The sequence below is a fragment of the Eleutherodactylus coqui genome, chromosome 2 (assembly GCF_035609145.1).
Source record: "Eleutherodactylus coqui strain aEleCoq1 chromosome 2, aEleCoq1.hap1, whole genome shotgun sequence".
In the NCBI taxonomy this organism is placed as follows: Eukaryota; Metazoa; Chordata; class Amphibia; order Anura; family Eleutherodactylidae; genus Eleutherodactylus; species Eleutherodactylus coqui.
In genome coordinates, this window is record NC_089838.1 from 329,191,499 (window position 1) to 329,208,956 (window position 17,458).

The 17,458-nt window shown below is 51.3% G+C and overlaps 1 protein-coding gene across 1 annotated transcript; it reads left to right on the forward strand.

Annotated features, from left to right (window-relative positions):
- Positions 1-14,425: 14,425 nt before the first annotated feature.
- LOC136610328 (uncharacterized) lies at positions 14,426-16,212 on the forward strand. Its single transcript, XM_066589558.1, has 2 exons — positions 14,426-14,546; positions 15,548-16,212. Exons 1-2 carry the CDS (start codon positions 14,426-14,428, stop codon positions 16,210-16,212), a joined length of 786 nt encoding a protein of 261 aa, XP_066445655.1.
- The last annotated feature ends 1,246 nt before the right edge of the window (positions 16,213-17,458 follow it).

The window sequence follows — 17,458 nt, forward strand, 5'->3', positions numbered from 1 at the left end:
CTGGAGCTGGGCTGTGTGTGTATATATACAGGACACGGTGTAGTAGTGTATAGACTGGAGCTGGGCTGTGTGTGTATATATACAGGACACGGTGTAGTAGTGTATAGACTGGAGCTGGGCGCTGTGTGTATATACTGGACACGGTGAAGTAGTGTATAGACTGGAGCTGGGCTGTGTGTGTATATACAGGACACGGTGTAGTAGTGTATAGACTGGAGCTGGGCTGTGTGTATATACAGGACACGGTGTAGTAGTGTATAGACTGGAGCCGGGCTGTGTGTGTGTGTATATAGAGGACACGGTGTAGTAGTGTATAGACTGGAGCTGGGCTGTGTGTGTATATAGAGGACACGGTGTAGTAGTGTATAGACTGGAGCTGGGCTGTGTGTGTATATACAGGACACGGTGTAGTAGTGTATAGACTGGAGCTGGGCTGTGTGTATATATACAGGACACGGTGTAATAGTGTATAGACTGGAGCTGGGCTGTGTGTGTATATAGAGGACACGGTGTAGTAGTGTATAGACTGGAGCTGGGCTGTGTGTGTATATACAGGACACGGTGTAGTAGTGTATAGACTGGAGCTGGGCTGTGTGTATATACAGGACACGGTGTAGTAGTGTATAGACTGGAGCTGGGCTGTGTGTGTATATACAGGACACGGTGTAGTAGTGTATAGACTGGAGCTGGGCTGTGTGTGTATATATACAGGACACGGTGTAGTAGTGTATAGACTGGAGCTGGGCTGTGTGTATATACAGGACACGGTGTAGTAGTGTATAGACTGGAGCTGGGCTGTGTGTGTATATATATTGGACACGGTGTAGTAGTGTATAGACTGGAGCTGGGCTGTGTGTGTATATACAGGACACGGTGTAGTAGTGTATAGACTGGAGCTGGGCTGTGTGTGTATATAGAGGATACGGTGTAGTAGTGTATAGACTGGAGCTGGGCTGTGTGTGTATATACAGGACACGGTGTAGTAGTGTGTAGACTGGAGCTGGGCTGTGTGTATATACAGGACACGGTGTAGTAGTGTATAGACTGGAGCTGGGCTGTGTGTGTATATAGAGGACACGGTGTAGTAGTGTATAGACTGGAGCTGGGCTGTGTGTGTATATAGAGGACACGGTGTAGTAGTGTATAGACTGGAGCTGGGCTGTGTGTATATACAGGACACGGTGTAGTAGTGTATAGACTGGAGCTGGGCTGTGTGTGTATATACAGGACACGGTGTAGTAGTGTATAGACTGGAGCTGGGCTGTGTGTGTATATATACTGGACACGGTGTAGTAGTGTATAGACTGGAGCTGGGCTGTGTGTGTATATAGAGGACACGGTGTAGTAGTGTATAGACTGGAGCTGGGCTGTGTGTGTATATACAGGACACGGTGTAGTAGTGTATAGACTGGAGCTGGGCTGTGTGTGTATATATACTGGACACGGTGTAGTAGTGTATAGACTGGAGCTGGGCTGTGTGTGTATATAGAGGACACGGTGTAGTAGTGTATAGACTGGGGCTGGGCTGTGTGTGTGTATATACACAGGACACGGTGTAGTAGTGTATAGACTGGGCTGTGTGTGTATATACAGGACACGGTGTAGTAGTGTATAGACTGGAGCTGGGCTGTGTATATATACAGGACACAGTGTAGTAGTGTATAAACTGGAGCTGGGCTGTGTGTATACAGGACACGGTGTAGTAGTGTATAGACTGGAGCTGGGCTGTGTGTGTATACAGGACACGGTGTAGTAGTGTATAGACTAGAGCTGGGCTGTGTGTATATCTACGGGACACGGTGTAGTAGTGTATAGACTGGAGCTGGGCTGTGTGTGTATATACAGGACACGGTGTAGTAGTGTATAGACTGGAGCTGGGCTGTGTGTGTATATATACAGGACACGGTGTAGTAGTGTATAGACTGGAGCTGGGCTGTGTGTATATACACAGGACACGGTGTAGTAGTGTATAGACTGGAGCTGGACTGTGTGTGTATACAGGACACGGTGTAGTAGTGTATAGACTGGAGCTGGGCTGTGTGTGTATATACAGGATACGGTGTAGTGTATAGACTGGAGCTGGGCTGTGTGTATATACAGGACACGGTGTAGTAGTGTATAGACTGGAGCTGGGCTGTGTGTATACAGGACACGGTGTAGTAGTGTATAGACTGGAGCTGGGCTGTGTGTATATACAGGACACGGTGTAGTAGTGTATAGACTGGAGCCGGGCTGTGTGTGTATATACAGGACACGGTGTAGTAGTGTATAGACTGGAGCTGGGCTGTGTGTATATACAGGACACGGTGGAGTAGTGTATAGACTGGAGCTGGGCTGTGTGTATACAGGACACGGTGTAGTAGTGTATAGACTGGAGCTGGGCTGTGTATATATACAGGACACGGTGTAGTAGTGTATAGACTGGAGCTGGGCTGTGTATATATACAGGACACGGTGTAGTAGTGTATAGACTGGAGCTGGGCTGTGTGTGTATATACAGGACACGATGTAGTAGTGTATAGACTGGAGCTGGGCTGTGTGTATATATACACAGGACACGGTGTAGTAGTGTATAGACTGGAGCTGGGCTGTGTGTGTATATATACAGGACACGGTGTAGTAGTGTATAGACTGGAGCTGGGCTGTGTGTGTATATATACAGGACACGGTGTAGTAGTGTATAGACTGGAGCTGGGCTGTGTGTGTATATACAGGACACGGTGTAGTAGTGTATAGACTGGAGCTGGGCTGTGTGTATATATACAGGACACGGTGTAGTAGTGTATAGACTGGAGCTGGGCTGTGTATATACAGGACACGGTGTAGTAGTGTATAGACTGGAGCTTGGCTGTGTGTGTATATACAGGACACGGTGTAGTAGTGTATAGACTGGAGCTGGGCTGTGTGTATATACAGGACACGGTGTAGTAGTGTATAGACTGGAGCTGGGCTGTGTGTGTATATACAGGACACGGTGTAGTAGTGTATAGACTGGAGCTGGGCTGTGTGTATATATACAGGACACGGTGTAGTAGTGTACAGACTGGAGCTGGGCTGTGTGTGTATATACAGGACACGGTGTAGTAGTGTACAGACTGGAGCTGGGCTGTGTGTGTATATATACAGGACACGGTGTAGTAGTGTATAGACTGGAGCTGGGCTGTGTGTGTACATACAGGACACGGTGTAGTAGTGTATAGACTGGAGCTGGGCTGTGTGTGTATATAGAGGACACGGTGTAGTAGTGTATAGACTGGAGCCGGGCTGTGTGTGTATATATAGAGGACACGGTGTAGTAGTGTATAGACTGGAGCTGGGCTGTGTGTGTATATACAGGACACGGTGTAGTAGTGTATAGACTGGAGCTGGGCTGTGTGTGTATATACAGGACACGGTGTAGTAGTGTGTAGACTGGAGCTGGGCTGTGTGTGTATATACAGGACACGGTGTAGTAGTGTATAGACTGGAGCTGGGCTGTGTGTATGTAGAGGACACGGTGTAGTAGTGTATAGACTGGAGCTGGGCTGTGTGTATATAGAGGACACGGTGTAGTAATGTGTAGAGGACAGTTTTTTTCTTCAGTTGAAATATGTGCGTTTTACTTTAGTATTGTTATGTGTCATTTTTTATGCACATTTTGTACTCGCTGATATCCCCGGCTTCGCCCAAATTAATTTGGTACAGGTGTTTATGTGTTGTTCGCACAGAAATGTTTATGAAGTGGTTGTTACTTCAGAAACGAGGAATCAAATATTTATACACATAGAGGAGCGATAGATTCTCCTCAGACTGCATGTACGGATGTCCCACTGCAGAATAGACCACCCCGCCCACTCTCCTCACTTTTTACCCTTATAGGTAACGCCCCTTTTTAGCAATTCTACCCCTATACTGAAGGTTGCAGCCTCTTATTAGCATTAAAGGCATGCTCCATCCTTGCAGTCCATGGCCGCTTCCTTATGTATTTTACAGCCGTTCAGTATATTCATATACAGGTCAGTTAGATTCTCCGCAGTATATGCACACCGAGGTCAGATTGTTCTCTGGATATGCACATAGAGGTCAGTTAGATTGTTGTGCCAAATTTCACGCTTCTACAACACCAGGAAGTTACATTACATAGGGGTGCACTTACTTTTGCATTAGGCATTGAATAATCAAGTTGTGACCCCTTTACTCTTCCTACTTAAGAATGGCCGTGCCAAATATTATGTTTGTATGACATCGGAAAGTTAGAGAATTAGTGGCGAGTCAGTCAGTGAGGGCTTTCACCTTTAGATAATTACTGGAAAGCTGATCTGAGCTTGGAGTATAACCCATCCTCACAGATTAGTTGGGAGAATTTACAAAGAATAGAAACAGCAGAACCTCAGCAAAGTTCGCAGAGTGCATCAGCTTTTACTAAACCAAATTGTGTCAGTTGCTGCACAATCCGCGGTAATGTGGGAGGAGCCAAGGAGCAGCCCGACAGTCGGGGTAGAGTTTTTAGATGTAGAGTGAGCGAGTTAGGAACAAGCCAGTGAACAGAGCAGAAGCAGAGACCAGAGCTAACCCAGTGACAGTGCAGTGAGAAAATGGAAGTGCGAGCACCAAAAAGTTTTGCACTGAAAAGACAGAGAAAGCATGAGAGTTTATACAGAGCAGAGGGGTAAGAAAGCAACCCAGTGTATGTACTAATCATGGAAGGAAAGAAATGGCTTGTCTACCAGTAGCAGGAGAAAGACAAGGGAATGTCTGTGCTTAAGTAATAAAGTGAAGAAAGGAAGTAATAGTTTAAAGAAATACAGAGTAAAGGAAAATTGAAACAGCGGTAATAGCCTGGGGTAGAGAAGAGTTGGCTGCACTCGGAAATAGTGGAAATGTGCCAAATGTGCTTTCTGGACAGATGTACATACTGTGTATGAATGGACCCTCCATCTCAGGAAATAGTTCAAGGCCCATAATGTGAAGGGCATGCTACTGAAGACTCGCCCCCGTGAATCAAGTGTTTATTGTTTCAATGGTTATTGTGACTCCTGGAGTCCTTTCTCCAGGGTCATCGGGTCCAACCCCCTGCTCAATGCAGGATCACTAAATTATCCCAGACAGATATTTGTCCAGCCTTTGTTTGAACACTTCCATTGAAGGAGACCTCCCCACCTCCCATGGTAACCTGTTCCACTGATTGATCACCCTCACTGTCTAATATCTAATTTGTGTCTCCTCTCTTTCAGTTTCATCCCATTGCTTCTAGTCTTTCCCTGGGCAGATGAGAATAGGGCTGATCCCTCTGCACGGTGACAGCCCTTCAGATATTTGTAGGTAAAAGGTAAAGTCCCTCGGTGTGAGCACTGAGTCGTGACTGACTCCTACGGTGACGTCACACTGTGACATTTTCTTGGCAGAGTCATCTGCCGACATCTGCAGGAGATTCAGCTATGATCCGCGTTGGGCCTTCTTCGGGATGCTTTCGCATGGGGCGTACTACGTCTCCGTACTTTAGTCATAGCAGCCGTGCCCCCGGACTTAGGCTGCCTGCCCACGGGTGATGATCCGCTCGTGATAAATCGCCCGCGGATCACGCTCTGTAAAGCTTCCCATAGGATTACTATATAAAGCGCAGCACCGGCATCCACGAGCGCAGAATCCTAGCAATGCACAGCTCTCGGGATTGTCAGCGCTCTCCCTCCTTCCCCATAGCGGAATATTGCTAGCGATATTCCGCCTCGGCCGTGGACAGGGGCCGTAGAGAGACAGAGGAACCTATTTTTTTTTGCTTCTTACATGCTGCTCTTCAACTCTGCAATTGGGTTTTACCCCCTCTCTCTTACAGGGGGCCACAACACACAACTGGAATCCATGTTCTGGGGCCCTGTGGACGATACCATCTTGTAGCACATCCATACCTTCCTATACAATATGCTCTTGTTATATCACTATGGCACATCAGGACTGAGATATAGCGCTGGGTGGGTGGGGGGGGGGTGGGGGGGGGGTTGACTGCACCCTGTTAAGTAATATTAAGAGTGAGTACTTTCACATGGCGACTTTACGTGATCCTTGTCCCGTGTGAACGCAGGAGTCGTCAGGCGCTGAGAGATCCATCATTAGTCGCTTGGTTTCAGCTCAGTGGAGTGAAGGGACCAGTCAGCAACTTCTCTCTCCATTCACTGAAGGACTATCGCTCCTGTATTAATCAGGTAGATGGAAGAACACCGCTGCAGCGCCACCTACTGGAAGACAGTCAATGTTAGACTCTTTCTACAAGCCGTATAACAATGGCTCCTGTGGTAAAGCCTGGGAGCGATAGTCGCTGGGACGACTGGGGCTCTGAAGTGGCCGAATGTTGTAAAAGAACCATTAGGCCGCCATCGCACGGCTCGCTTTCTAACGCCGCAGTTTGGAGCGCTGTTTGCTCTATTTTCATGCGGTCAGCGCCTTATAATGCACCTCATCCCCATCACAATATTGGGGTGCGTTAAAAAACGCTGAAATCACAGAAAAACGCCACAATTTCCAACAGCATTTTGAGAAGGCATGCGAGAACATCTGCAGCCGAACGTATACACAGATAGCGAGGAATGAGAAGCCACAAAGATAACAGATGATAAGTCTCATGAGGACTGAAGATAAACTATTATAGGCCGATAACAGCCACGCGTTCGGCGCCCGGAGGACAGAAGGACGCCATCGTATTAACAGATTAGCCGCTCTGACTGAATTATAGAACAAATACACACCTCAGTACACAGAGCTCCGACAGGTGCACAAGGACCCCATATAATAATGTCACACCTGAGTACACGGAGCTCCGACACAAGGGAAGCCCAGGCCAAGGGAGCCATGAGTATATGAAAGGTGTAGGAGAGCAATTTGTGAGGAGAGACGAAGCGAGGAGGAGAGCCGTCTCGCCAGAAGAGGACTAGAGGCGATGAGGAGAGCCGTCCCAACGGGAGAGGACTAGAGCCATCCCGCCGGGAGAGGACTAGAGGCCAGACGATGAGGAGAGCCGTCCCGCCGGGAGAGGACTAGAGGCCAGACGATGAGGAGAGCCGTCCCGCCGGGAGAGGACTAGAGGCCAGACGATGAGGAGAGCCGTCCCGCCGGGAGAGGACTAGAGGCCAGACGATGAGGAGAGCCGTCCCGCCGGGAGAGGACTAGAGGCCAGACGATGAGAAGAGCCGTCCCGCCGAGAGAGGACTAGAGGCCAGACGAGGCGATGAGGAGAGCCGTCCCGCGGGAGAGGACTAGAGGCCAGACGAGGCGATGAGGAGAGCCGTCCCGCCGGGAGAGGACTAGAGGCCAGACGAGGCGATGAGGAGAGCCGTCCCGCCGGGAGAGGACTAGAGGCCAGACGAGGCGATGAGGAGAGCCGTCCCGCCGGGAGAGGACTAGAGGCCAGACGAGGCGATGAGGAGAGCCGTCCCGCCGGGAGAGGACTAGAGGCCAGACGAGGCGATGAGGAGAGCCGTCCCGCCGGGAGAGGACTAGAGGCCAGACGAGGCGATGAGGAGAGCCGTCCCGCCGGGAGAGGACTAGAGGCCAGACGATGAGGAGAGCCGTCCCGCCGGGAGAGGACTAGAGGCCAGACGATGAGGAGAGCCGTCCCGCCGGGAGAGGACTAGAGGCCAGACGATGAGGAGAGCCGTCCCGCCGGGAGAGGACTAGAGGCCAGACGATGAGGAGAGCCGTCCCGCCGGGAGAGGACTAGAGGCCAGACGATGAGGAGAGCCGTCCAGCCGGGAGAGGACTAGAGGCCAGACGATGAGGAGAGCCGTCCAGCCGGGAGAGGACTAGAGGCCAGACGATGAGGAGAGCCGTCCAGCTGGGAGAGGACTAGAGGCCAGACGAGGTGATGAGGAGAGTCGTCCCGCCGGGAGAGGACTAGAGGCCAGACGATGAGGAGAGCCGTCCAGCCGGGAGAGGACTAGAGGCCAGACGATGAGGAGAGCCGTCCAGCCGGGAGAGGACTAGAGGCCAGACGATGAGGAGAGCCGTCCAGCCGGGAGAGGACTAGAGGCCAGACGATGAGGAGAGCCGTCCAGCCGGGAGAGGACTAGAGGCCAGACGATGAGGAGAGCCGTCCAGCCGGGAGAGGACTAGAGGCCAGACGATGAGGAGAGCCGTCCAGCCGGGAGAGGACTAGAGGCCAGACGATGAGGAGAGCCGTCCAGCCGGGAGAGGACTAGAGGCCAGACGATGAGGAGAGCCGTCCAGCCGGGAGAGGACTAGAGGCCAGACGATGAGGAGAGCCGTCCAGCCGGGAGAGGACTAGAGGCCAGACGATGAGGAGAGCCGTCCAGCCGGGAGAGGACTAGAGGCCAGACGATGAGGAGAGCCGTCCCGCCGGGAGAGGACTAGAGGCCAGACAATGAGGAGAGCCGTCCAGCCGGGAGAGGACTAGAGGCCAGACGATGAGGAGAGCCGTCCAGCCGGGAGAGGACTAGAGGCCAGACGAGGTGATGAGGAGAGCCGTCCCGCCGGGAGAGGACTAGAGGCCAGACGATGAGGAGAGCCGTCCAGCCGGGAGAGGACTAGAGGCCAGACGATGAGGAGAGCCGTCCAGCCGGGAGAGGAGAGCCGTCCAGCCGGGAGAGGAGAGCCGTCCAGCCGGGAGAGGACTAGAGGCCAGACGATGAGGAGAGCCGTCCAGCCGGGAGAGGACTAGAGGCCAGACGATGAGGAGAGCCGTCCAGCCGGGAGAGGACTAGAGGCCAGACGATGAGGAGAGCCGTCCAGCCGGGAGAGGACTAGAGGCCAGACGATGAGGAGAGCCGTCCAGCCGGGAGAGGACTAGAGGCCAGACGATGAGGAGAGCCGTCCAGCCGGGAGAGGACTAGAGGCCAGACGATGAGGAGAGCCGTCCAGCTGGGAGAGGACTAGAGGCCAGACGATGAGGAGAGCCGTCCAGCCGGGAGAGGACTAGAGGCCAGACGAGGTGATGAGGAGAGTCGTCCCGCCGGGAGAGGACTAGAGGCCAGACGAGGTGATGAGGAGAGCCGTCCCGCCGGGAGAGGTCTGGAGGCCAGACGAGGTGACGAGGAGAGCTGTTCTGTCACACAATATCCTCAGGTAACGAGGCCCCGTCCCTCTTACAATTTTGATGGGAAACCACCAAATTCTGAAGTAAAATGTGAGGAGTTGTGATGCAAGGAGGCCCGGTCCTCTCAAAGGTGTGAGAGGAAGTTACCAAGCGGAGTCCATGTTGTCATCTGCATCGGGTTCGGTTCTCTAGCCGTTATGGAAGCGGAGAGCTTATTCTCCTGGCTGAATGGATCCGTCTTATGACGAACCGGACAGTGGTGAACGGACCCCACTGACTACAACAGGCGTCTTCAGTTACCGGTCAGCCGGCTAAGAGAAGTTACTAACACAGATGGGACCTGCCACAATGTGAGGTTAAGGGTAGAGCGGTCTGCGCACACGACTAATACATGCATGTGTCGATTGTATTGGTCAGTAGGGTTATAATGGCTGCCTGGTGTTTATACTGCGGTCCTCCTCTGCCCTCACCCATCTACTCTAAGACCCCTTCACACGGGCCATACGCATGGCAAGGAGCTCATTCACATTTCAGTTGCACAAACAGAAACAAAAACACAGCATGCTTTATTTTCCAAGACTTTTGCGCACCGGAAGTCCCCATAGAAGTCAATGGGGATGCACAAATGTGCGCAGAACGCCAGGAGATGCGAGAAACACTGCGGAATTGTGAAGGAAAAACATCTGGAACTCCGACTAAATTACATTTCAAATCAGCGAGTTTTTTTCCTGCGAACATAAAAACTACCATAAAAACACAGCAACGAGCGCGCAGAGAAGATTATTCATTCCGCAAAAGCGACGTCTTCACCGGTCTCTTCACACGGGACAATAAATGTCCAGATTCCTGCGATCCAGTGAGAACCGTTCTCCGTAATCCCCTGCAGAGACTAACGGCGAGCGATATAAATATAATTCATACGTCTGACAATAATTGTTCTGTTTCTGCAGGCATAAAAACGGACTGATGGTGGACCGCGTCAGCAGGCGGTACCGTGTTTCCCCGAAAATAAGACACCCCCTGAAATTTGCAGAAGTCCCAAATATAAGGCACCCCCGATAGTAAGGCATAGTAAAGTGTACAGGCAAGTCAAGAGGCCTGTCCCCTGCTGCCATCCCGGTTGTCTCCTACCTCCAGATGTATAGGTAGATCTGCAGACAGTCTGCTGTTATCCTGTCCCTGCTGTGCTGTACGAGTGTGCTGTTGTGAGCTCCCATTGCTGGCTGAAAAAGTCCATACTGTACGTTCTGTTCCTGCTGTACATGTCTGCTGTGATGAGCTCCCCCTGGTGGCCGGAAGCTGCAATACCATCCCTGCTTTCAAGTGGTACAGGAACTTCTGTCTGCAGACAGGTACGTTACTTTACAGCCCTTATTTTTTTATGGCTCTGTGTGTGAGTCAGGCAACCTGTGTGATTCTTAAGGCTGGGCTCTCACAGAGCGTATTTCCAGCGGAAATCTCGCAATTTGGCCACAGCGATAAACAGCGAGATTTCCGCCGGGAAAGCGCTGCTTCAAAACCCACGGCACTCAGCCGCTTGTTTTGAAGTGACCTGGCTGCACGCTTTTCCGTTTCTGTGGCCGGTGAATCCGCACCACAACACCGGCTTCTCCCAGCTTTGCCGTGACAGATTCGTTGTCCCATGTGGACGAGCTTTCTGAGAAATTTTGTCCACAAAGCAGGCCAATTGAGGGATTAGCGGCCACAGACAGATTTGCCGCAGCGAAATAAGACACCCCCTGAAAATAAGACGTAGCGCACATTTGGGAGCAAAAATTAATATAAGACGCGTCTTATTTTCGGGGAAACAGGGTATCATCTGTGACCGACGGCCTGTCTACTGTGAATGAAGGTGGCCGGGCGATCTCTGGCTGACTCTGCCTCCAGTCACGGAGCGACGAGCATCAACCGCTTGTGCAGCGAAAAATTGCCCCATGTAAAAGGGCCTTAAGTTGCGTCTGCCAGGATCTCGGCGCCCTCACACCGCCGGTAGACATTGTGTGTCAGTGGGATCAATAGCGGCGATCCCTCCGGTTACAGCAGCACCATGATACAACATCCTCCGCATATGGTGGGCTGTCCTCGGCCGTTGGAACTAGAAACCACATTAACCATACAAGGTCAGCGACAGTCCGGACCTGCAGCTCGCAGCACTCGATGCAGAACCCAGCCAATCAGCGTGGACACTTCTTTGGTTAATCTCTAAAACACAGCAGTGCCTGCACTGACTGACTGTCTAGCAGCGCCTCTCTACAGTACAGTACTACACGGCGGGCGCTAGTCCCCGCGGCAGGGCCTCTATGCCACTACATGGTGGGCTCTGGCCCCCGCGGCAGTGCCCCTCTATGTTGCTACATGGCGGGCGCCGGCCCCCGCAGCAGGGCCTCTATGCCACTACATGGCGGGCGCCGGCCCCCTCTATACTACTACATGGTGGGCGCTGGCCCCCCACAGCAGGGCCTCTTTACACCTCTACATGGTGGGCACTGGTCACCCTCGGCAGGGCCTCTCTACCACTACACGGCGAGCGCTAACCCCCCTCAGCAATTCTTTTCTATACCACTACGCGGCGGGCACTGGCCCCCTCTATACCACTACGCACCGGGCGCTGGCCCCCGCGGCGTGGCCCCTCTGTGCCGCTGCGCGCCGGGCGCTGGCCCCCTCTGTGCCGCTACGCGCCGGGCGCTGGCCCATGCGGCAAGGCCTCTCTATACCACTACACGGCGGGCGCTGGCCCCCTCTATACCACTACACGACGGGCGCTGGCTGTCTCCTGTAGAGCCAGGTGCGGGCGGCTCCATGGTATTTTCCAGGCACTGTGTGTTGTGTACCGGACCCCGAGGAAGCTGCGGTCCTCACATAGGAAGTGACTTACAGCCTCCAGCAGGCTGCCGCCTCCATGTAGGGACTTGCTGCATCTGCAGTCGTCTAGATTCACACCTAACATTAAGCACTCGTCCGTCCTGCGCCTGTGAAGAGCAGACATTGATCCATCCATGCGGCCCTTTTGTTTTATTGCTTCATTACGTCACTTTTTTTTATGGTTGTGAAAAAGAAAACATTTTTCAGCATTTCGTAAAAAAAAAAAAAAACGAGCAAAATCAGCCATTATAATCGGTGCGTGTGTTTGCTGCACGCAAATGACCATGACCTGCGGGCGCAAGAAGTGTAGTAAAATACACCGATGCGCGAGCATAAAAGCATCGCTCATGTGCGTCTGGCCGAGGGCGCGGTCACACGTAGGGGAAACACTGCGGAGCTCCTGCAGCAGAGAAATCCACGGCAAATTCTGCAGCATTTCGGCATAAAATACCTCAAAATCACGAATCGGATGCAGATCCGCGGACGATTTTGCAGCTACAGCGCTCCGCCCACCTCCCAATACATCGTGCCCCGTCAGACATCACCCAGCAGCCTCTAGTGACCGCCACGCCGCTGGTCAGGTGATGCCACGTCCAAATCACCTGATCAGTCTCAGCGCTAAGAATTTATTTTTTGTGAGTACGCAGAAACACGCAGTGAACACGCACAAAAACCGCAAGAACAACCAGACACGCAGCAAGTCTGCGCGGCTTCAGTGTGTGAAGATGCTGCGTACCTTACGCACATAAAGTGCATACGCCCGTGTGAGCGAGACCGCAGCGCACAGAACTGAATTTGCGTTGGATCTTCAGGGTGCGTTCACACGAGGCAACAAAAACAATACAAGAAAGAACGGGCGTGTTTCGCCGCAGTGCGGTTTATCACAAGTGTATGACGAGCACGCACTGTTTACAACGTGGGTTTAACAAAAACCAAACTGCTCCTATGAGCGCCCCCTCAGGAAGATCTGCATGAGAGACCCGTCGTAAAGCGTGGCCGTCTGACGCGGCTGGGCATTCGCCTCGTTCAGTGCGGCTACTTCGCATCAGGAAGGCAGATTCTGCCCCAAGCTCCACCATGTGAACACGGTCATACGTACACAACCAGAGGCGGGGCTGGAAGACCCCGCCCCCTGCGCATCATCTGCTACATATAATACCGGGGTCTTTGTATACAATAGAAGGGCCTGTGGGCCCAGTAGTGACTGCGACCTCTGCGCCCCCTATGGCTGCACCCCTGTACACTTTCATGTCACATCGAAGGGCTAAACACGCACAGCGACTACTGCGGGAATTTTTACTCCAGTTTTGCGTTCGTACCGTTTACAGAAAGAGACAAAAAAAACCACATACACAACATACAAAAAAACATGTTACATCCGAATATATTCTAACACGTGTGTGTATATATAGACCAGCCGTACATGTAACACAAGCATATACAAATCACCTGTATAAATAACACAAGTACTTATGGATCATGTGACAGCCCCAGACTATATCCCAACAGATTACATTCCCTGCAGAGTCCACATGTATACAGCATGCTATAGGTCCATATCAGCCGTACCTCTCTGATGTGCTGCAGGGAACACATCTCACCCAGAGCTCCCAATCATACCAGCACAGAACCCCACCCAGTCAGTAGATCCACCTGAGCAACCTGCAGCCAGCCTTCTGCACATGTCTCCACTGCTAAACTCCTCCAACTCAAATACATACCTCCACCCAGCACTCGCTCTACAGTCATACCTCCACCCAGCACTCGCTCTACAGTAATACCTCCACCCAGCACTCGCTCTACAGTCATAGCTCCACCCAGCACTCACTCTACAGTAATACCTCCACCCAGCACTCGCTCTACAGTCATACCTCCACCCAGCACTCACTCTACAGTCATAGCTCCACCCAGCCCTCGCTCTACAGTCATACCTCCACCCAGCACTCACTCTACAGTAATACCTCCACCCAGCACTCGCTCTACAGTAATACCTCCACCCAGCACTCACTCTACAGTAATACCTCCACCCAGCACTCACTCTACAGACATAACTCCACCCAGCACTCACTCTACAGACATAAATCCACCCAGCAATCACTCTACAGTCATACCTCCACCGAACACTCACTTTACAGTCATACCTCCACCCAGCACTCACTCTACAGACATAACTCCACCCAGCACTCACTCTACAGTCATAGCTCCACCCAGCACTCACTCTACAGACGTACCTCCACCGAACACTCACACTACAGACATACCTCCACCCAGCACTCACTCTACAGACATACCTCCACTTGAATAACCTGCAGCCAGCCTTCTGCACATGTCTCCACTGCTAAACTCCTCCTACTCAAATACATACCTCCACCCAGCACTCACTCTACAGTCATAGCTCCAGCTGGCACTCACTCTACAGTCATACCTCCACCCTGCTCTTCCTCAACAGTCATACCTCCACCCTGCACTCGCTCTACAGACACAACTCCACCCAGCACACACTCTCCAGTCATACCTCCACTCAGCACTCACTCTACAATTATGCCTCCACCCAGCACTCACTCTACAATTATGCCTCCACCCAGCACTCACACTACAGTCATAGCTCCACCCAGCACTCACACTACAGTCATAGCTCCACCCAGCACTCACTCTCCAGTCAGTAGATCCACTTGAACAACCTGCAGCCAGCCTTCTGCACATGTCTCCACTGCTAAACTCCTCCTACTCAAATACATACCTCCACCCAGAACTCACTCTACAGTCATAGCTCCAACCAGCACTCACTCTACTGTCATAGCTCCGCGCAGCGCACACTCTACAGTAATACCTCCACCCAGTACTCACTCTACAGTCATACCTCCACCCTGCACTCGCTCCACAATCATACCTACACCCTGCACTCGCTCTACAGACACAACTCCACCCAGCACTCACTCTCCAGTCATACCTCCACCCAGCACTCACTCTACAAGTATACCTCCACCCAGCACTCACTCTACAGTCATAGCTCCACCCAGCACTCACTCTACAGACATAAGTCCACCCAGCACTCACTCTACAATTATACCTCCACCCAGCACTCACTCTACAGTCATAGCTCCACCCAGCACTCACTCTACAGACATAAGTCCACCCAGCACTCACACTACAGTCATACCTCCAACCAGCACTCACTCTACAGTCATAGCTCCAACCAGCACTCACTCTACAGTCATACCTTCACCCAGCACTCACTCTACAGTCATAGCTCCACCCAGCACTTGCTCTACAGTCATACCTTCACCCAGCACTCGCTCTACAGTCATACCTCCACCCTGCACTAGCTCCACAGTCATACTTCCAACCTGCACTCGCTCTACAGACACAACTCCACCCAGCACTCACTCTCCAGTCATACCTCCACTCAGCACTCACTCTACAGACACAACTCCACGCAGCACACACTCTACAGTCATAGCTCCACCGAACACTCACTCTACAGTCATAGCTCCAACCAGCACTCACTCTACAGTCATACCTCCACCCAGCACTCGCTCTAAGTCATACCTCCACCCAGCACTCACTCTCCAGTCATAACTCCACCCAGTACTCACTCTACAGACACAACTCCACGCAACACTCACTCTACAGTCATACCTCCACCCTGCACTCGCTCTACAGACACAACTCCACGCAGCACACACTCTCCAGTCATACCTCCACCCAGCACTCACTCTACAATTATACCTCCACCCAGCACTCACTCTACAGTCATAGCTCCACCCAGCACTCACTCTACAGACATAACTCCACCCAGCACTAACTCTACAGTCATACCTCCACCCAGCACTCACTTTACAGTCATACCTCCACCCAGCACTCACACTACAGTCATACCTCCACCCAGCACTCACTCTACAATTATACCTCCACCCAGCACTAACTCTACAGTCATACCTCCACCCAGCACTCACTTTACAGTCATACCTCCACCCAGCACTCACTCTACAGACATAGCTCCACCCAGCACTAACTCTACAGTCATACCTCCACCCAGCACTCACTTTACAGTCATACCTCCACCCAGCACTCACTCTACAATTATACCTCCACCCAGCACTAACTCTACAGTCATACCTCCACCCAGCACTCACTTTACAGTCATACCTCCACCCAGCACTCGCTCTACAGTCATAGCTCCACCCAGCACTCACTCTACAGTCATAGCTCCACCCAGCACTAACTCTACAGTAATACCTCCACCCAGCACTAACTCTACAGTCATACCTCCTCCCAGCACTCGCTCTACAGTCATAGCTCCACCCAGCACTCATTTTAAAGTCTAATTTAAACGTATCATCACATGATACTGTCTTCTGACCTGTGTATCTAATCCTATCCCATGTGATACTGTCTGCTGAGCTGTGTATCTAATCCTATCCTGTGTGATACTGTCTGCTGAGCTGTGTATCTAATCCTATCATGTGTGATACTATCTGCTGAGCCATGTATCTAATCCTATCCTGTGTGATACTGTCTGCTGAGCCGTGTATCTAATCCTATCCCATGTGATACTGTCTGCTGAGCTGTGTATCTAATCCTATCCCATGTGATACTGTCTGCTGAGCTGTGTATCTAATCCTATCCTGTGTGATACTGTCTGCTGAGCTGTGTATCTAATTCTATCCTGTGTGATACTGCCTGCTGAGCGATGTATCTAATCCCATCCTGTCATACTGCCTGCTGAGCTGTGTATCTAATTCTATCCTGTGTGATACTGCCTGCTGAGCGATGTATCTAATCCCATCCTGTCATACTGTCTGCTGAGCTGTGTATCTAATTCTATCCTGTGTGATACTGCCTGCTGAGCGATGTATCTAATCCCATCCTGTCATACTGTCTGCTGAACCGTGTATCTAATCCTATCCTGTGTGATACTGTCTGCTGAGCTGTGTATCTAATCCTATCCTGTGTGATACTGTCTGCTGAGCCATGTATCTAATTCTATCATGTGTGATACTGTCTGCTGATCTGTGTATCTAATCCTATCCTGTGTGATACTGTCTGCTGAGCTGTGTATCTAATCCTATCCTGTGTGATACTGTCTGCTGAGCTGTGTATGTAATCCTATCCTGTGTGATACTGTCTGCTGAGCCGTGTATCTAATCCTATCCTGTGTGATACTGTCTGCTGATCTGTGTATCTAATCCTATCCTGTGTGATACTGTCTGCTGAGCTGTGTATCTAATCCTATCCTGTGTGATACTGTCTGCTGAGCTATGTATCTAATACTATCCTGTGTGATACTGTCTGCTGAGCTGTGTATCTAATTCTATCCTGTGTGATACTGTCTGCTGAGCTGTGTATCTAATCCTATCCCGTGTGATACTGTCTGCTGATCTGTGTATCTAATCCCATCATGTGTGATACTGTCTGCTGAGCTGTGTATCTAATCCTATCTTGTGTGATACTGTCTGCTGAGCTATGTATCTAATACTATCCTGTGTGATACTGTCTGCTGAGCCGTGTATCTAATCCTATCATGTGTGATACTGTCTGCTGAGCTGTGTATCTAATCCTATCCTGTGTGAT